This window comes from Molossus molossus, unplaced genomic scaffold (genome assembly GCF_014108415.1).
Source record: "Molossus molossus isolate mMolMol1 unplaced genomic scaffold, mMolMol1.p scaffold_m16_p_16, whole genome shotgun sequence".
In the NCBI taxonomy this organism is placed as follows: Eukaryota; Metazoa; Chordata; class Mammalia; order Chiroptera; family Molossidae; genus Molossus; species Molossus molossus.
This window is the reverse complement of record NW_023425351.1, coordinates 43,319,135-43,340,116: the sequence shown is the minus strand read 5'-3', so window position 1 is coordinate 43,340,116 and position 20,982 is coordinate 43,319,135. Positions and strand designations below refer to the sequence as shown.

The following is a 20,982-nucleotide window of genomic DNA, read 5'->3' as shown; positions in this document are numbered from 1 at the left end:
TAAACTTTGGCAAAGGAGGAGCCGGTGTGCTTTTAGAAGGAATCCTAGAGAATTTGGGCACTTGCTCTTTTATTCCTAAAGGTAGGTAGGCTCATGTTTGGTGTTAGTTTGCACAACCATCACGCTTTAAGGATCTGCACTTTGACTACAGAAACAAAGCTGTAGTATTTGGCACTGGACAAATGGCTGCGAGGGCGTAGGCTGCCCTCTACCATAGAGGGACAGAGTTGTCCAATTCAGACCTATAAACTACCAAACAATATTCCATATCAAGTGGGAAAATAATTCTCTCTGAAGTTTAAAATACATGGATTAATCAAAGAAGTCAGATTTTTGACAGATGTGTAATTTCCAATTTGCCATTTATCTTGTTCACCAGTGTCTGAGTCCTTCCTGAAGACTGTATTTGTCTGAGATGCCAAAGTGAATTGTCCATCAGCATTTGGGGAAATCCCATTAATAATACCATGCAGCCCTGGCTGGTTTGGCTCAGCGGTTAGAGCGTCGGCCTGCAGTCCAGAGAGACCAGGGTTCAGTTCCCGCTAAGGGCATGTACCTCGGCTGCAGTTTGTCCCCGGCCCTGGCTGGGTTGTGTGGGTGGCGGCCACTCGATGTGTCCCTTTCATGTTGATGTTTCTCGCTCTCTCCTCCTCTCTCTCCCTCTCGCTTTATCTGAATAAAAAATGGAAAAATGTCCTCGGGTGAGGATTAAAAAAAATAGAAATAAAAAAAATAACACCATGCAACGTGCGCTGTGGGACTGAGAACAGAGAGGAGGTGACGGGCGGCAGGAAGTGAGCTCACTTTCAGAGTACAGCTTAGATTAACACCAACGTTCTTGTCCCGCCTAATTCTGAAAGTGCTGGGCAAGTCAACCTCTGAGAATTTTCTTTTTGATGGCCAAGAAAGCTGGGGGCCAGAACTAACATATGGGATTTTTAATCTAACATCTCGCTTAATATTTAAGAATACTAAGTTAGTTTAATATAATTATGTCTCATAATTCTTAGAATTTTAAACAATTTCAAATAAAATCTTACAAGTTTGTCCTTAAGTTTTAAAAAGAAGCTTTGTTTTCTAGACTTAGGTTTACAGCATTCAAAAATACTTCCTTAAATTCACTACACTTAACTTCTCCAATCAGAATATGAGAAAGACCACTCCTCTCCAGAGTTAGGGATGAAAGTGTTTATAAAACAGGGTTGACTGTGAATGTTGTGAAAGAAGAAGGGATGTGTGTAGAAAAGAGGGCTTACTATTATGGGTAAATTAAGTTAGGAAGTTATCTTTTAAAGTATTACTACTAGAAATTTATATACATTACAAAGTTAGGATGACTAAAATCTCAAAGTCTATAAATTCTAAATCACAAGAATAAGGTATCTCTCATAAGGTCACAATATAGTATGTTTCCTTTTGTACTTTTTACATATAGGATAAATAAGTTATTCTCGATAGCTACAGAAAGGACATAATGCATGCAAAATAACCACAAAACAAAAGCCCAGAATGAACAAACCATTACACATCCCTGGCTTGACTGGGGTTGTTGTTTGCATAACTGGTAACTTGCGTGCAGGGGCAACCACAGAAGTCTTCTGTAACTTGTGTTTAGCTAAGCTATCTCTCTGAGTGAGTTCTGGGGAAAAATTCAATTTTGAAGTAAAAATATGGGAAAAGAAAAAAGTTTTCCAACACGACTCTCATATTTTAATCCTTATTTTTTATCATTTGACAGATGCTAAGAAGTCATAAAAGAAGGCAATGTTTTCCTGTCACTGGGTGGAGAAATGCCACCACTTCCCTCTAGGAGAAGCTGCATAGGGAAAATTCTCATCAGTAGTCTATTGTGGCAACCCATGCGTGATCTTAACATTGTCATTGTATACACTGTCTAGAAGCCACTGTCTAGTTCACATATGGTGAACATTGCAATTATTTTCCTGTCTCTTTTGCCATCTTGATAAACAGCTATAGTGACAAGCAAAGCAGGGCATTCACATATATGTACAATACCTGGTACAGAATCCGTTTTCCCTACAGCTCCCAAAGGGCACTGCCACACTCTGCCTGGGAAAGTCTTGTCGAACCACAGCCGGCAGGCTCCAGCCCTGTGAGCTGTCGGCCCCTGTGGCAGGAGAAAAGGCCAGCAAGATCTGTTTCTGAAGCAGAGACGCATCCAGTGCTGACTGGCTGATGTCGGGCATTAAGTCCCAGCAAGGAAGGGAGCTGGAGTTCACAGCAGGCTGCTCGCCACCTGGGCAAATGCTGAAAGTAGCACTATCTGGAACATGAAAATACTGAAAAAAAGAAAAGACAATGCAGAGAGAGCACTTTTACTATAGTGATACAGCGAAGTGAAGCTTTTTCAAGCACAGCTTCTAAGAAACTATAATCATGAATTCTCAGGAGGTGGCCAGGTGGGGGACATGGGAATATAAGAATCCTGTTCCCATGACCAAGTCCTAATGAGACAACTACAAGCAGTGGGAGTAGGGGCTGCTTTTCTAGGTATAAAGAAACATGATAGCCCTGGCCGCTTGGGCTCAGCAGTTAGAGCGTCGGCCCACGGACCAGAGGGCATGTACCTCAGTTGCAGTTTGTCCCCAGCCCCGATTGGGGTCGTTTAGGTGGCAACTAGTTGACTCTCTCTCGTTGATGTTTCTCTTTCTCTCACGTCGATGTTTCTCTCTCTCTTCCCCCCTCTCTCTCTCCCACTCTATCTGAAGATAACTGCAAAAATGTCGTTGGGTGAGGATTAAAAAAGAAAAAAGAAAAAAAAAGAAACATGATAGAGCTGGGGTGATTTAAAAGGTGATGCAAAGTTCTTAATGCTTCACAGGTATTGCAAAATTCAGAAGCCACAGGGGTAGAAATGCCACACATTGTGGGAGTGGGAGTTTTCTCACACAGGTATAGATGAACTGAAAGAGTGTGGCATCCTGGCGGTGGGGGACTTGGAAAGAAGAGATTGGAATGAAATGTAAAACAGTGAACCGGGAGCTCAGAAGACAAATTTTGGTGAGGACTCATCCTGAGGGAGGAGGAAACTCTGATCCCAAACCTCACTTTATTTATTTATTTATTTATCCTCACCCGAGGATATTTTTCCATTTTTTGTACAGATAGAGTAGGAGGGAGAGAGAGAGAGAAACATCGATGTGAAGGGACACATCGAGTGGCTGCCACCCGCACGACCAACCAGGGCCGGGGACAAACTGCAACCGAAGTACGTGCCCTTAGCGGAAACCGAACCCGGGTCTCTCCGGACCACAGGCCGACGCTCTAACCGCTGAGCCAAACTGGCCAGGGCCCAAACCTCACTTTAGATTCCACATGGTTTCTGGCTCTTTAGAGAGTCTCAGAATTTTAAACTTAAAAAGGACCTTGAGAGTTCTATTTTTAATTTTTTGTGGAACCTCAATACTGTTTTCCACAGTGGCTGCACCAATTCATAATCCCACCAACAGTGCATGAGGGTAAAAAACTAAACAAATAAACAAACAAAACACTCAGACTCATAGATACAGAATATAAACTGAAGCTGCCAGAGGGTTGGGGGGTGGGGGATGGGCAGAAAGCAAAAGGGACTGAGAGGTACAATCTTATAAGTAAGTCATGGGGATGTAAGGTACAGCCTAGGGACTATAGTCAATAATATAGCATAACTATGTAGGGTGATAGATGGTTACTAGACTTCTCAAGGAGATTACTTTGTAAGGCACATACATGTCAAATCTACGCTGTACAGCTGAAGCTAATATAATATTGCAAGTCAACTCTAATTAAAAAGAACTTTATATTCCAGAATAAAAATTTTTTGAAAAAAAGACCTTGAGAGAGAATTCATTTGAGCCACCTCTTCCACAGCGAAGACAGATGCTTTCCAGAGCGCCGGTGACATGTCCAAAATCACAAAACCAGTGAGTGGCAAAGGCCAGCCAGAAGCCAGGTTTCCTGCTTCCTGTTTGGTGTTTTTCCCACTATTCCACACAACCTCCCTGAGAGGCTAGGGATTATCATGTCTTAAAAAAATTCCTACACTTGCCTGAAGCTGGGTTGGGCTTGAAAAAGGGGACCCTCAGCTGCAGGGAAGAATGTGGGCCTTCCCCTTCTCTCTGGGAGGCCAAGACAGATGAGAGTTCATTGTGGTGGTGATGCTGCTGCTGCTGCTGCTGCTGCTGCTGCTGCTGCTGGCTACTATTATTTCCTGAATGCCTAGACTTTTTATGAATATTATCTATTTAATCTTCACAAAAACACCTGCAACGAACACGAAATTATGGCCATGTTTGGATGAGGAAATGTCAGTGTGGAAAGCTCTGACTTATGTTTCAGGAAGCTGCCAGGTGAGGAGAAGCAGAATGATCAGGACACACGCTAATTCTCTTGTCAAATCCCTTCCTACGAGGCAAACTTTGTTAACCTCTATTTCCAACCTAGGTACTTCTGGTCACTAATTTATGTAAACAACACTTCAATGAACCAAGATAAAAATGTACTATTCTGACATTTTTGTAAATACTGCAATGGATTATAAACTGAGAATAACACTTTCATCCTATTTTATTGTTCTGACATAATTTCTAGGAACTGAAAGAAAGAGATAATAGTAAATGTAGACAAAAGTAAAAAAAGATAATACTTTATTTATTTTTCTTTATCCTCACCGAGGACATTTTTCCATTTTTTTGTTCAGACAGAGTGGGAGGGAGAGAGAGAGAGAGAGAAAGAGAGAGAGAGAGAGAGAGAGAGAGAGAGAAACATCGACGTGAAGGGGACACATCGAGTGGCTGCCACCTGCATGACCAACCAGGGCCAGGGACAAACTGCAATTGAGGTACATGCCCTTAACGGGAACCAAACCCAGGTCTCTCTGACCGCAGGCCGACGCTCTAACCGCTGAGCCAAACTGGCCAGGGCGATAATACTTTTCTATATGATAGTTTCAATAGTATAAAACAGTAGCATACTACTTAGAATACTCCGTGTTTAAGTCCTTTTAAAATATCTTCCTTCTCTCTAAATATAACTTCACTTTAACTGTATAAAGAACCGAATCAAAATTCTTCTCAGATTTATTTTCTGCCTATTCTGCCATGGAGATGTTGACATAAATCAGTTGGTACATGTTCACATTTACTCTCCTTGTGGACATGGGGCTCAGTGCTCCAAGATCTGTGGCTCAGCTGGGACCCAGCCTTTTGCCCACAGGGCTCCTCCAGGCGCAGCAGCCTGCCAGGCAGATGTTCTTCCCTCTGAGACTTGGGCGCCAGCCCTCAGGAGCACTTCCCTGCTGGTGGGGCTCTGGCTCAGCGCATGTGCTGGAAGAGTGTGCAGCAGCCTCCTAGCAGATGGGGTGCGAGCAGCGCTAATCCGGCTGTCAGGATGATCCTGCCCCTTAATTACCTTTGAAGCACTGACCATGACATCCATAGTTTTTTTCTTCTTTTTAAAATTAATTTATTTTTATTACAGATGTTCTCCTTTCCCCCCAATGACACCCTTCTCTCGATCCACCCCCCCAACATTGTTGTCTATGTCCATTGGTTACACATACACACATGTAAGTGACATCCACAGTTTTAATGAAAGCAAAAATAAATGCATTTCCCTTTACTTATATTCAGCATTAGCTTTTTATTTGTTCTAGTTGGCCTTATTTATTGTAACTTATCGAAACTTAAGACAAGCCAATCATATTAAGAATTACCTACCTCCTTTTCAGAAAGGGGTTTGGAGACAGATAACTGTGGTTTATAGAAGATCTGATATGGTGTATTGTTGATTATTGTAGTCTTGTCTTCGATCTGAATAATCTGTATTCCCTGCTGTACCGTGGAGGAAACGCAGAACTGACACAACTGCGAGAAAGTGAGGAAAGAGCACGTTTGAAAATCTCATAAGGGACAAAAAAATCTCTTCATTTTTCTTAAAAGGTCACTTTATCTATTGGTTTTGCCAGGACAACACCAATTTTAACTTTTGTTCCAGAGTATTTAATACAGTCTCCTTTCAGTTTAAAAAATATCCTGGCCCTATTTACTCAGTAAACCAGTGAAGTTCCTTTTCTTGCTACTGTGTAGCAACAGATAGAGACTTGTTTTCAAGTTATTACCTTACAAAATATTTATTTATAAAGCACTTATATGTAAACAGATGCCATTCATCTTTTTCAAATAAGAATTCAATTAAACAGGCCTCTTCCTCCTCCTCGTGTGCAGGACAGCAGCTGTCTTACTGAATACTGTTATGGACCAGGAGAAGTTTTGGGAACTTGAATAATGCTGCCACTGCTGTTGCTGAAGAAAACATAATGACTGGCCCTCAAACACTGCCTTCTGTGGTCTACCTGTGAGTACTTCATGCACATTAACTCACAGAATCCTTACAACAGCCACATGGAGTAGCTACTATTATCCTCATTTTATAGAAGAGGTAAATGAGCCACAAAGAGGTTAAGTAACTTGCCTATGGTCACAAATATAAAGAGGGCCCAGTTGGGGTTGGACCACACAGTCTAGTTCCATGGTGCTGCTCTCAATCACTGCATGTATTATCTCATTACCATGTTATGAGGAACTGATGCTCAGACAAGATATTACTTGCCTAAAGATACCCATCTAGCAAGTGGTATTATTAGGACAGTAGGTCTCAAAGTGTGATCTGGGGCCCCACAGGGCGAGGGAGTGTCTTTGAGATCCTTTTCGGGAACCCAAAGGTCAAAACTATATTTATAATAATACTAAGATGCTATTTATCTTTTTCACTCTAATTCTCTCATGAGTGTACAAATGGAGTTTTCTAGAGGCTACGAAGCCATAGCTTTCATGACTAATGGAATGTGGGTATATCCTTGTTTTAATTTTTCTGTTTTGACTTCTAATTTGATAAATATCAACAGATACAACACACACAAACAAAAGATTTGGGGAGGTCTTCAATAATTTTAAGGGGTCCTGAGAATAAAAAGTTTGAGAATCATTGCTAAAGAATAATGAGATATAAATATGTAAAATAATATATTTTCCAATAGTTCATTCATTCATTTGAAACATTTATTCAGCACTTGCTGTGGCTACGTTGTGAGGTGCTGGAGATATTGGGTGTTTGAATAACACAACATTTTTTCCCGGTTTTGATAGCAGTTCTCAACTTACAACTATTCAACTTTGGGTGATTCACGCTTACAGCACTTTGCCATTTACACCCATGTTACAGTATTTTGGCCGGCAGAGCATAAACATGTGTTGCCCAGACAACTTTGAGGAAATGGATACCAGCCTTGAATATTGAAGAAAGACCAACTTCTTCTTTGTATCAGAGAAATTTATTTTTAAAAAGTCACCAAGTGACCCTAACATTTCTCAAGAGGTGCTTCAAAGATGCCTGTCAAAATCTAACTTTTCCCCATAGAAAGGTCACTATGAATTATACCCCTCTGATGAAGTATTCCTTCTTTTTCTTATTTGGGACAGCTAAAATAATGTCAATATTATTAAGTACTGTAGGAGACCTCTAAATGGTACAACAGGACAGAAAACTTTCATAATACAGTTTAATGTGATTCATCATTGTATTACTCAGCTAATTGGTTTTCACAGACTTTAGAAAAGATTCATGCTAAAAAGCACACATTTGTATTTAATTAACAACTGATTAAGTGTGTTTTTTGGTATTCATATCTTTAAAAACATGGGTACCAGTCCCCTTTTCAAGGATACAGCTCCCTCCTAGAACATTGGTTCTATGGGAAAACCAGAACTGGCTAATACCACTTTGCTCAGGAATATAACCTGCACTGCAGGGGCCTCTGTCCTTTCACTCTGTGCTCAGAACGTGGGCAACTCTACTTTCTCCACTAAAAAGAGGAGGCCAAGTACAATTTGTATATATTTGTGAATAAATTCATTTCCCCCCACATACGATAAATCAAATGACTGCTGAGTGTTCTGAACTAGAGCAGTTATTGGATAAATTATGGGACACAGCTTTTATCACTGGTAAAGAGAAAAAAAACCCCTATAAAACAGAGAGGTCTAAGAAATCATATGCTTCACTCTTATAAAAATTGCCTAGAATAAGCGATACCAAAAAGGGATTTAAGAAAGGGTGAATTCATTTGAAACAGGTTGAGGGGATGGCATACTATTTCCCCTGAACCACCCAGACTTTGATCCTACCTTCTGATGTCCTGGGAAAGCACCAAGTCTTATTTCAGCATCAACGAACCCTTCTTCGTCCAATGACACAACTTCACCATTACCTCCATCTTTCCACTTTGGAGATGTCAGGTTATGAACCAGTCTAATTGCTACTGACTTGTGCACAGTGTTCGTATTTGCCCAGTATATTCCAATTTGAAAAGCTTCCTGGAAAAATAATGCCTCAATTATAAAGTATTTTTCTTAACTTTGATATTTTTACCTCAATTCACAGGAATTTTAAAAATATTATATAATAGGTCTATTTAAGCAAACAAATCCCTTTAGGGTTTTTCTTTTTCTTTTCTCTCTCTCTCTCTGTAATGGCAACATACATTTTATTTTAGATCTCACTGTTTTCTTTGATTCATGATAGAATTCATATTTATGGAAGAGGGGGAACAAAACCAAACCCAAACTGTAACGACCCTATAAATACCAAAGGTTTAAAAACTGAAGGTTTATTTCATTCAACAAAAGAATTATATGCAACTTTAGGTCCATGTAGGTCAACATTCCAATTCCATAAGGTAACATCATCTGATTATTTTTTAAAAATGCAATTGAATAAAGATGTTTATGAACTGAAGCCACCCCCCCCCCCAAAAAAAAACCCAAAAACTCTGAAGTTGTTCCCTATCAGGAAAAAATTTTATTTAGGAATTCCTTGTACTCTATTTTTAAAAAAAATAGATTTATGTGCCTTTTAAAAATGAGCTAGCCTTATCAAGAAAATTCTCTTGTGATGGAATATAAAACTGTCCTGTAAAAGTTTTGTTTCATGATTGGGTTTTCCCCCATGTCAGTAATGATTGCATGTTACTGTCAACACTGGGTGGGCATCATGATTATGGACATTCAAATCCACTTGTGAAAAAAGGGGGGCCCTGACAAACATGGTTGCTCAGAAATCCTCAATTCTTATCCATCTTGCAGCTCTCTAGGGGGTACGTTAGCACAGAATATGGCTCTATGTCCTTAATATATCTGGAGTAGGAATATTCTAATGCTTGTCAAATATCCCATACACAATGGAAATGAGAATGTAACTAGTACAAGTTATCACATTTAATGATAACTCAAACATGAATACTGCTAATGGGCAGAAAAGGACATCTAAAATGTCTTTGAAAATCAAAGAACATTCCATACCCCTTACATATGCATCTAAGAGGACTGTTTCCCACAACGGTTATGAACATAAGTGCAATAAAAGAATAAAAGCTAGCTGTTGAAAGAAAAGAATTCATATTAGTTTAACAAAAAGTTATAGTACCTGAAAATTAGGAGGAATAATAATTTTGCCAGCAGGAACCTGTAGAACAATCTTCTCTCCTTCAAATAGCCAGAGGTCCCATTTGGATTGATTGATCAGCAGGGCCCAGGGTAGAAGTTCTATCAACAAGGTTCTAACATATGGCTTCCAGACTGACAGCTTCACTCGCATTGGACTATCCCACTGACTCAGCTGTTCATTCCTGTTTCAAATACCACATCCAAGAGACTCAGTTAAATATAATGACTTCAGTATTCATGAAATATGTTTAAGGATTCCAGACACACAGTGCTCCTGTATGACACCTCTGCATATCACAATCACCCAATGCGAGTCTGCATCCAGGAGAAGTTTTTCATGCAATTACAGTCCAGATTATGAGTAATCTACAAATACATCTACTGGATGATAAAAGGGCAGAATATGACAGATACATGCAACTATCTTCTTTAAAAAAAACACACACTTTTTTTTGGGTGTCTAACATTTTTGTGAATGGTCCTTTATTACTTAATAGTGAGAAATGTCTGTAGAAAAGGACTGCTGGGGGACATTACCTGTCAGAATCCTTCCTGTTATAGGGCCACATGGGTTGAAGAGACTTTTCTGGCCCGTAGAATTCATCAAGGATCTGAGTAATTGAACCCCCAGGGTGTATCTTAGTGGCTATCTGCTTAATGAGGGACGTGGAGATGGGAACAGCACAATGTGAAGGATCATCTTCTTCTCTAGGACATGGAAAGAAAAAACAAGGACATCAGATTTCTAAAGTGGTCTACAATTTACTGAGAAGAACCTAAGTACAAATGTATTATAGCCTGACACTTTTTTTGTTACATTGAGTCAATTTTTTGATGTTTTAGGGATTGGTGACACAGGTTTAGATGACTTGGGCCCTGGCTTTTCCTCTTCCATCCCCCACCCCAACCATGCTTGGGTGAGATTTCTATTCATCTCTTCTTCCATGAGAGAAATCATGCGCCAATTAAATTTTCTGATGATCCCTCTTGTTTATTTCTAAGCTTAATAAAAGAGGCTGAATTTTATTTAAAACTATAGAAGAGAGTAAGAGAACACTAGGCAGGATAATTTTAAAATAACATTCTCATAAGATAAGAAATCATACAAAAAATTATATCTTCCATCTCCCCCTCAACAGTACAAGGTTAATTTTCCTGCTGAATTTCTCTTAGGAAAATATAAGGGTTCCCCAGTACCGTGCTTGAAATGTCAGGTGATGTACAAGGTCAGGTTCTATGTTTTGCAGTGGTTTTTCCTGCCCTTTTCCTGGAATAATTTGTGTTTCACTCAATCCCAGACTCCTTTTCTCCAAATGTATGATAATGGGGTCTGGAAGATGACTCCTCATGATAAAAAGAGGGCTGAACACAATCTGTAAAAATAAAAGGACAGAAGAACTTTCATATTTGCTTTGTTGCAGTGTTCCAGCTGTTTGATGCTGAAAGAAACGTGTAATAAATCTCTTCCCTGGGTCACTCTGCCCTTAACTTATTTCAGAACAGAAAAGGTCAGACTCGTATACCATATTTTAGGGTTGGAAAGCACTCACCATTCGTTGCTGCACTTGAGAGCTGGGTTCCAAAGTCAGAACCGTGCACCAGACGTGAATAATGGACCTGCTCGAAGACGGCACCTACATGCACACAGAAAGGGTCCCGTGAAACCCAGTTTCTGATTCAGGAAAATAAGGCACAGATATAATGCTGGTTGGGAGGATTAAAAAGTTTGAAGTTATAGAAAAAAAAGCCATAAAAAAAGAAAATAAAGCAAAAACAGATTTCATTATGGCATAAAGGGAATGTGCAGGGAGCTAATGGGGCCAATTTTTTCCATGAAGACAAAGGGACTTCTGTGAGGAGAGACCGATATAAGATTGAGCGGGAGAATGAAAGACAGGATTTGTCCTTTACGGGAAAGAAAGTGATGATGATGGAGACTGAGGGAGAGAGAAAAAAGTAACAGTTCATCACAAAGATTCATATGTGAGGAAGACACCCTTTACCCCCCACTCCCCCAAAGCCCTGTGTATCAGAATCGTTATCAAGATATAACTCGCCTCCATCTGGGACAGGCAGCATCTTGACTACAAGAACTGTTGGGATGGATACAAACATGCTGTCCTGGGATGGAGAGGAAACTGAAAAGTAATATTCAAAAACCTCTTTATATTATTTCGGGTCTCCTCTCTTTTGAATATATCACCTTTTTTTTTTTTATCATTGACAATATTATAGATGTCCTTCATATTCCCTGAATATATCTCTTTTAATTAACAGTGCTATATTGAATAAAGAACATAGTGATACGTTTTTAATTTAAAAGCTGCTCTATTCTAGATTGTACTACTTTTCATACCTGAATGACAATGCTATACTCAGGGGCCTTGGATTCCAGGCACACGTCTCTTGACCAGTCCTCGTCTCCTTTGGCCTTCATACACAGCTCTGTCAGTTCACTGTTCTCTAGTATGTAGGAAGGCAATTTCTGTTTGGCTGTGAGGCAATCAAAATGTTCTCGAACCACAGCTTGTCCATCTTGACCAATGTAATGCTGAACGACTTTTAGTTCTATGCTTTGAGACAAGTAACTGCAGATGATCTGTCTTCCGCAGATGATAATCTAAAAGACAATACATAAATAAAGCCTCATCAATTATGATTTCATGAATTGGAAATACGTAATTGTTCAGATAGAGTAATCTGTGTTCATTTTAATGAAAAGAAAATGAAGTCCTTGGCCGGGTAGCTCAGTTGCTTAGAGTATCATCCAGATACACCAAGATTGTGGGTTCAATCCTCAGTCAGGGCTCACACAAGAAGTAACAATGAAAGCATAACTAAGTGGAGCAACAAATCCCACCCCTTTTCCTTCCTCTCTCTCTTTAAATTAAAAAAAGAAAAAACAGTCATTAGCTTATTTAAGGAGTGCAAGAAGACAAAGAAGCTAAAAGAAAAGAGGGGATTTTGCTCTGCTGAGTTTGCAGCATTCAAAGGCCGGGCACACAGGCGCAGTGCAGGTCCCACTGGAAATACTGGCCATGTGCTTGGGAGTGAAGACAGGGCTAGAGAGAAAAGACCTGTGGATATTCACAGAAAGAAGGTAGTTTGCTTGGAAAAGAGGGTAGAGGCTCAAACCCAGCAACTGACCAACAGTTCAGGGACAGCTTCTCAGGGTGAGAAGCCAGAGGGGTTGGAGAACAAGGGGTGAAGGAGCGTGGTCATGAATCAGAAGAGGGTAGTACTGCAGAAGTCAGAAGGGAAGGGACTGACCAAGAGGACAATGTTATCAAATGATGCAGCAGAAAAAAAGGATGGGGATCAAAAACAAGACTTCAGCTCTGGTAGCTGAGAGGACAGTTGTGATCAATCTATTCCCTGAAGCTGATTTCCAAGGGCTTATTTTATTCTTATGCAATTAGAGACCCCTGTAGAAACTGATAAGGCAAACAATTTTTCATGTAGATTCCTAATTACATTTCATTTTATTCAGGTTTCTCTCCTTCCTTCCTTCCTTCCTTCCTTCCTTCCTTCCTTCCTTCCTTCCTTCCTTCCTTCCTTCCTTCCTTCCTCCCTCCCTCCCTCCCTCCCTCCCTCCCTCCCTTCCTTCCTTGTTTACTTTTTTATCCTCACCCGAGGACTTTTTTTTTTGCATTTATGTTCAGATAGAGTGGGAGAGAGAGAGGGAGGAAGAGAGAGAGAGAGAGAAACATCGATGTGAGAGAGACACATCAAGTGGTCTCCAACCACATGACCCCAACCAGGGCGGGGATAAACTGCAACCGAGGTACATGCCCTTAGTGGGAACCGAACCCAGCACTCTCTGGTCCACGGGCCGACACTCTAACTGGTGAGCCAAATCGGCCAGGGCGAAGCATGTATCTTTATAAAACACAAAAAATTATCCATTAAACCCATGGATTATCCAACTTTTCATCCAGCTAAGAGTATAGTTCATAGTAGGCATTAAGAAATATCTCTTAAATTGGTTGAAATTGAAAAGACAACAAAATTTATTCTTATAAAGTGAATACTTTCAGAAAGCAAGTCCTTCTGTACTATGAATACGCACCATGATGGGGAAAATAGGACTTTCCCATCTGGATTTCCTTATCTGTAATATTTTTTCAGATTATAAAATAATAACTAATGTAAGTACTGTATATTTACAGGTCTAAGCATGTGACGATTGATTTTTTTTTTTTTTTTGTCAACTTGAGCGGGCCACAGGATACACAGGTATTTGGTCAAGCATTACTTTGGGTGTGTCTATGAGGCTGTTTCTGGATGAGATTAACATTTGAGTTGGTGGACTGAGTGAAGCAGATTGCCCTCCTAATGTGAGCGGGCCTCATTCTATCAACTGTAAGTCTGAATAGAAGAGGCTGAGTATAATGGAACCCCTCCTGCCTGACTGCTGGAGCTGGACACTGGTCCTTCTCTGGCCTGTGGACATGGACCAAGATGTCAGCTCTCCTTGGGTCTCAAGCCTGCTGGCTTTAGGACTGGGACTACGTGACAGCTCTTCTGGGTCTCTAACTTGCAGACCTCGGTTCTTGGGACTTCCTGACCTCCATAATCATGTGAGCCAATTTACCACAAACCTTTTCCTCTCCTTCTCTCTGTGCATACATAACATGTGTGTCTAAATATGTGTGCCTGCACACATCTTATCGGTTCTGTTTCTTTGAAGAGCTCTGACTAATACAAGCACTTTTACAAATTAACTCTTTTCATCTCACAGCAACCTTATAGAGTAGGTTCATCTGAACAAGGAGAAAATGGAGGCACAGAGATGGTGAATAACGTGTCCAATATTATCCAGACTGCACAGAGTCTGTGCTGATAATCACCCTGGCAGTCCATCTCTCATAAAATTAATACTTACTAATTAAGAACACTTAGAAACTATAAAAAAAAGAATAAAGGCTGCCCATTATAATGTAAATGTGCCAGACACCACTGGTTTGGTTCTAAAGAGCAGGTCCTTTTTCCTCCCTTGCTATTAAAAACCCTGATTTGATTTAGGGCTCAAAAAACCAGCAAAGTACTCAGGGAGCTGAATACCTCCCATGGTCCGCAGAGACTGTATCATAATTGGTATAAACAAATCCTGGCAATGCCTTTTGCCAATGATTACTTGAAGGGGTGAGTGTGGGATTCTTTCTGTTTTGGCCAATAATATGGAAAGGAAAGACTGCTGAAAGGCTCTGGGAGAGATTTTACTCCTTGATAATAAAGGGGAACATTTCAGAAGAGAACGCCTTCTTTCTTTTCTGTCCCGGAAGATGTTATAAATGGATACACACACCCTTTTGCAGCCATCCGCGAAACCAGGGCGGCAAGCCCAAGGGGTGGCAGAGAAGTGGAGGCAGCACTGAGTTGCTTCACTGACCAACACTGAACCTGCTTTCTTCCTCCTTGTTATGTGAGACAATAAATGTGAAACAGGAACAATAATAGCATCTGCCTCATTAATTTGCTACAAAGATGAAAAAGCCTATTTTGTAACTTTAAGCTGAAAACATCCTAATTGATATATTTTCCTCTGTCATTTAAGAATATCTTGTAACCATCATTTTTAATGAACTATTATTTACACAAACATGAATAAGTACGAACTACATTTTTACCACAAACAAACCTGTTGTATTGATAGAAAAAAATGTGTCCTTGTTTCAACTTGCATCATTTGAATGGTGAGGTTTAGCATTTTCTTAAACATTTATTTTCCAACTACTTATTCCTCTGAATTTCCGTTAGAAGGAATACATCTGTAAAAACCAAGCTGTTACATTTCCCCTAGAAACTCAGGCCATTTTATATATTTTTAAAACAATGTTTTCACAACAGCAAACATAACACTCAACTGAACTAAGTTAGGAGGCAAGCTTTCCTCTAGCATATGCCAGGGGTTAATAGACCCTCCTGATAACCAGGACGACGCCACAGCGCACGGCTCTTGCTGCGGAACCTTCAGCCCGGGGAGATTTAGGAGAATTTTGCTGTCTCTCTCAGAAACCACAGAATCTCTGCCACCATCTGGGACTTACTTTGTTTAAAGACAGAGATCCTCTTGGTGGGTTTTTATAGTTTCATTTTTGACTAAAAAGCTTGTTAAATAGGCTTTCAAATTTGATAAAAAGAAAACCTTTAAAAGTGGCCGGGAGGGAAGGCCACTTGGATGAAGGGGAACCCGATGCGCCTGCCCCGCGCGGTCCGGCGGCCACGTCTGCTTTTCTTCAGAGTGGCCACGCTGACACTGCCTTTATTTAGAAAATTATGGTTAGAATTTCAGGATTAATTTATCAGTTGAAGACAGCTGCTTAATTTTTTTTTTTTAATGTAGGGTTTCTCTTTAATACACATTTCCAGGTTTCACACTAGTTCCCCTCTTTCCCCAAAGCCACAAAGATGTGTACTGAAGATTTCCACATATGATTTTACTTAGCAGGTTTCAGAACTCTTATTAGATCAGTGCCAAGAAGAATAGTGATATTAAAGAATAACTCCAGAGCACCAGATGCACTGGAAAATGATATCTAACCATGATTAAAAGTGTATGTATAGAGATACAAATATATACATAAGCATACATATGTACATCAAGGGATGGGAAGCATGGAAGCAAATAGTGCACTATACATGAGTAGCTGAGTACCGTGCAACGTCCCTGGGAATTTTTCATTCAGCTGGGGAAATGAGGGGTAAAGAAAGGCAAGGTACAGATCATAACCTAGAGTCATTGTTCAAAGGAGCTCTAGTCAACTTTCCTTTACGTAGGGGCATAGTAATGTGGTTAAGGTACATCAGGGAGCTACACACATTCATCTCCCCAAATGGGGCTTGGTAATTAGGCAGCTGTGGTTTATTGCAAATTCCCAGGCCCAGGTGGGGTAGAAGGAAAGAAGCCAAGATGGAAGGGAGGCGGGAATCCAAGAGGCTCTGCTGGAAGCTTGGTTCCTATCTTCCTTCCTAACCTGACGTATTGAGGAAATCCTGTTTCTCTGATGTACTTTAACTAGAGCTAATCTGAATGTTAGTTAATCTACCCTAACAATAAAATATCAAATCCAACTGAAAAATACATGGTACATTTTTACTTTTTGTGGGTGTGCTGTGGGGGGTATAAAGGGAAAGAGGGAGAAAGAGAGGGACAAAGAGGGGGGAAAGAGAGAGGGGTTGAGAGGCTAAAAAACACTGACTGCAAAGGTTTTTCACAACTTTGACACACAGCAATTCGTTTGAAGTTGGCATGATGGTCTGCTGACCCTTTCAGTACTACCCAGGTTCACTTTAAACCACACACCACTTGCTTCATTCTAGGCTAAATAAATTGCTGTTTCTGTGTTCTGTTTTTTTAATATTCTGCTAACTTATTTATTTATTTTTTTGTTAATCCTCATCTGAGGATATTTTTCCATTGATTTTTAGATAGAGTGGAAGGGAGGGAAGGGGAGAGAGAGAGAGAGAGAGAGAAAGAGAGAGAGAGAGAGAGAAACATTGATGGGAGAGAGATACATTGATTGGTTGCCTCCCAAATGACCCTGACTAGGGCCGGGGATTGAACTTGCAACCCAGGTACATGACCTGGATCAGAAATGAACCCAGATCCTTTGGTCCACGGGCTGATGCTCTACCACTGAGTCAAACTGTCCAGGGCATGCTAAGTTTTTAAAATGGCCCTAACATAGAGCTCAATCTCATTTGACTACAAGAAATATGAACATTCAAAATAAAAACTAAGTGTGTATATTCCCTTTATGACAGTGGAAATATAAAACAAACTTTCCCAATTCCTTTGGGAGAAGATGACACTTCCTTTTAAAAAGGTAAACACGAAGTGAGGGCTGCTACGCTTCCATTTTTGCTCTCCAATTAGTCTGTTCCCATTTGGCTAGATTCTAATTTCTTTTTAAGGATTATTTATTATAAATAGGGTAGACGCAGAGAAAAGTGTGAGAGTCCCCACAGAAAATGATTAACATTCAAAAGTACAAATAATATTAGGAAAAATTCTGAGATGTGATTTGCCACCAGATGTCTTAACATATGTATATTTGGCATTAACAGAGAAAATGATTAAAAAATTCCTTAAACTTGCAATGTATGGAAATTATTTTTGTTAGCCCTGATTTGAATTCCTCTTTATTAAGATTTTTAAAAGAGTGCTAAAGGCTTGAAAAACTAAAAAAATCAGCAGAAATTTTAGGGCAAATATTTATTTAGTTTTATTTAAAAGATTAGTGCAGCCCTAACAAGAATATGGTGAGATAAAACAATGAATTTTGGTTAAAGAAAAAAAAATAATTTTTTTAGTTTGGGAATATGTATCAAATATCACAAAAATATTCATATCCTTTGCTTAGGTAGTTAAATTTTATAGAAAATTACATTAGAGACAGACTTAGAAATCTGGATATCTATTTATATACAAAGATATCTATTTAAGGTTTTATTATAGTGACAAATAGGAAATTATCTAAAAACCCAAAACAAGTAACTGTCTAAATGTGTTTCAATATATCATATGGTAAATTATTATGCCATTAAACATTCAAAGAAAAATTTCAGGAATTTTAGATATCATAAGCTAAGCATTATATAATGTAAGTGGAAAAAATTAGTTGAAAAATTGTTATTACAATTAGATCTCAAGTTGTTTAAAAATATCTGTGCAGGGAAAAAAAAGTAAAAAAAAAAAAAAAAATACACCAAAGTAATAATAATAGTATTTACCTTTGGATGGTAGAATTATAAGTTTTTTATTTTCTTCATTAGACTTTTCTGTGTTTTCAGAAATATTTTATAGCAGTTATAAAAATAACCAGAGTGAACTAATATTTGTTAGGTGCTAAAACATGGAAAGATCAAGAAATTTGCCTAAGATCATTTGGGTAATAAGTACTGTTTCTGGGAAATCTTTTATAATCAGAAGAAAAAGATAGGTAACATTTGTGAGAATTTGAAAAGAACATTTTTCCCATATATGCAAAACCAATGGACTCACTCTTCAGTTTGAGAACCAGTGGCCGAGAGAGAAGAAAAGTGAGGAAAATGTTCTTGTCTCCCTCATGTGTTGAAGGGTTGTGAGATAGAAGAGAGTCCTCTACACTGTTCTGTTCACCTCACAAGTTCCGAGGAATGGTAAGAACTGGCTGAATGGTGATGCTTTTGACGCAAAATCAGGGGGAAAAACTTCATTAATAGGTGGAAGTAACACAATGGAAGGGGCTGCTGTGTGAGGGAATGAGCCTCTCTTCATCTGAAGCACTCAACAGATGCTGAGCGACCATTTCTCAGACACGCTGGTGGAATAAGAAGGCAGATCAGGCATTCTTGGAAGACCATGAGAATCAGAAAACCGGTCTGTATTAATTAGGTAGATATTTGTTGAGAGCATATCCATGTAAGAGACATCTGCGGGCACATGGAAGTCAAGGACACTTCTGGTGCTTATGACTTTCCAGCTCGAAGCTCACACTAGTTAGGCTGGTCCCCTCACTGTCTATTAGAAATGTCTCCCAAGTCCTACGTGTTTTCCAGAGCTCAGCTCAAGTCATATCTTCTTAGTAAAACCTCTAAATCCCCTTCATACTGACTATTAGTTGTATACTTTGTTAGGTTTATATAAATTTGCAATTTAAGAGCAAAGATTGCATTGCATACTTAGTGTCTTTCATTTTATCCAGTTCCACTGCAGTCAATCAGCTGATTGGAAAGATTATTCCATGCTTCTTTTCTGAGACTCTCTATCACAGTCTCATTTCACTTCGGTCACCCACAATAATGAGAACATACAATCCAGCTACCTGATTAGGTGTGGACCAAGAACATATGTGGTATGGGTCCGACTGTTCAGCTTGCCAGTTGCTTCCTGCTCACCCCCTGGCATACAGCAATGGAGTAGCCCCTGCTGCTCCATGGGGAAAACTCCCCTTTTCCTTTTCCAGGGATCAAGTTCTGTTTCTATCATGTCCCCAGTGCACGAAGTTCTGGATAGACTGTTACAGTCCAGATGCAGATGTATATGTTAAAACTCCAATGACAAATCCAGTTATATTGTGTGCAGTGAAGCCAGTTTTCAGATTTTAATACTTCCTTTTTTTCTTTCTACTCTTGTCATATGCTCCGTGCTTGAAAAACATCTTTTAAAAACCACATTTTCACATCTTAAGAACACAAAAGAAGTGTCAGATACTTTTTTTCCCTTTGCAGTCTTGGAACTTCAAAAACAGCCAAAAGGAAGTTTTATAAAATACGTAAAAATATGTGCTGAGAGCTGAGGTTTTATATGCCAAGAGTTAGACTGCAGTGATTTTTTACTGCAGTTACTATGGACTCCTAGGGAAAGGAGGCTTGCTGGCGACCCAGGCCCGCGCTGTCACGGGACAGCCTCACAACACGTCGGCGCAGCTCATTCCTGCAGTATGAGTACCAACTCCTGGTTATCCACTGTTGGGTTATCCAGAGTCCCCCCACCCTTCCCTTCTTTTCCTTCTCAATAAAGGCCTTTTGGCCATTTCACAGCTCATTAGCACCTCCACCAGAGGTAGGTGGTGACAGGGAGAAGAGGTGAAACTAAAATCAGTAAATTTTACTGCTCGTTAGCAGCTCCTGTAAAAGACTTGGACAAGGGGTCTGAAGCCATCACCATCGTCATCGGGATCTTCAACAGCACTTATTAAGTGCTCAGGTGCATGTTGTAGTAGGTATTACTAGGCACACCACTGTGATTCTTTTTATTGGTACTTTCATTTCTTTAAGTTTCCCTCTCATTAATTCCAACAAATAATTAAGAGCTGTCTGGGTCATGAACACAAAGAAACTTACCTGCTTTTGCACTCCACTGAGTTGCTGAACCTTGATGATAAGTGAAGCAGTTCGACCCTTGTACTGAATAGTTCTAATAAAAGTCCCAGCATGGTCCACACTGAAGGGCTCTGACCAACGCCAATTGCCCCAGCCTTCAATACAGACGTGTAACAGCTGGAGAGAAAAAACAATAATCATTATAATGCCAAAAGTGCCAACAAAACTCTCGTCCTAAAATGAACGTCTCCTTGCTGGAAAACCTTCCTATTTGTAATATTTAGCATCTGTTTTCTTTCTAACCTGCATTATTCATCCACTTCCAGCTTATTCAACCAGGCTAAGAATAGCAAATATGCCACATAGAGTCAATGTGGTTTTCCAGATCACATTTTAAACCTTCTTAAAAATAATTGTCCTATCAAATGGTAAAAGGCCTGTTGAACATTTGAGAAAAGACCATTTCATTCATCTGGAGGAGAAGGAGGTTGAAATGTGAGATCAAAGAGCCTTGGTCTTGGCTGATAGTTTATTCCTTCTTACGGCTAGACAGTAATTAAAGCTAAATTTGGTTAGTGGCATTATTTTTGATCCAAACTGCTATTCTTTATTTTTTAAATCTTGATAAAGAAAAAAATAGCAATTTGAAGATGCAGTTCACTTAATATACTCT

The 20,982-nt window shown here is 39.6% G+C and overlaps 1 protein-coding gene across 1 annotated transcript in view; it reads right to left on the bottom strand.

Annotated features, from left to right (window-relative positions):
* Positions 1 to 20,982, bottom strand: part of VPS13B (vacuolar protein sorting 13 homolog B) — an 867,799-nt gene that overhangs the window by 52,387 nt on the left and 794,430 nt on the right. The window contains exons 44-52 of the mRNA XM_036263824.1: positions 20,331 to 20,486; positions 11,857 to 12,120; positions 11,051 to 11,134; positions 10,698 to 10,873; positions 10,038 to 10,208; positions 9,481 to 9,682; positions 8,184 to 8,372; positions 5,718 to 5,864; positions 2,017 to 2,300 (exon numbers count right to left, since the gene is read on the bottom strand). Of these exons, the coding sequence (XP_036119717.1) occupies positions 2,017 to 2,300; positions 5,718 to 5,864; positions 8,184 to 8,372; positions 9,481 to 9,682; positions 10,038 to 10,208; positions 10,698 to 10,873; positions 11,051 to 11,134; positions 11,857 to 12,120; positions 20,331 to 20,486 (1,673 nt within the window). The remainder of the gene's footprint in view (positions 1 to 2,016; positions 2,301 to 5,717; positions 5,865 to 8,183; positions 8,373 to 9,480; positions 9,683 to 10,037; positions 10,209 to 10,697; positions 10,874 to 11,050; positions 11,135 to 11,856; positions 12,121 to 20,330; positions 20,487 to 20,982) is intronic.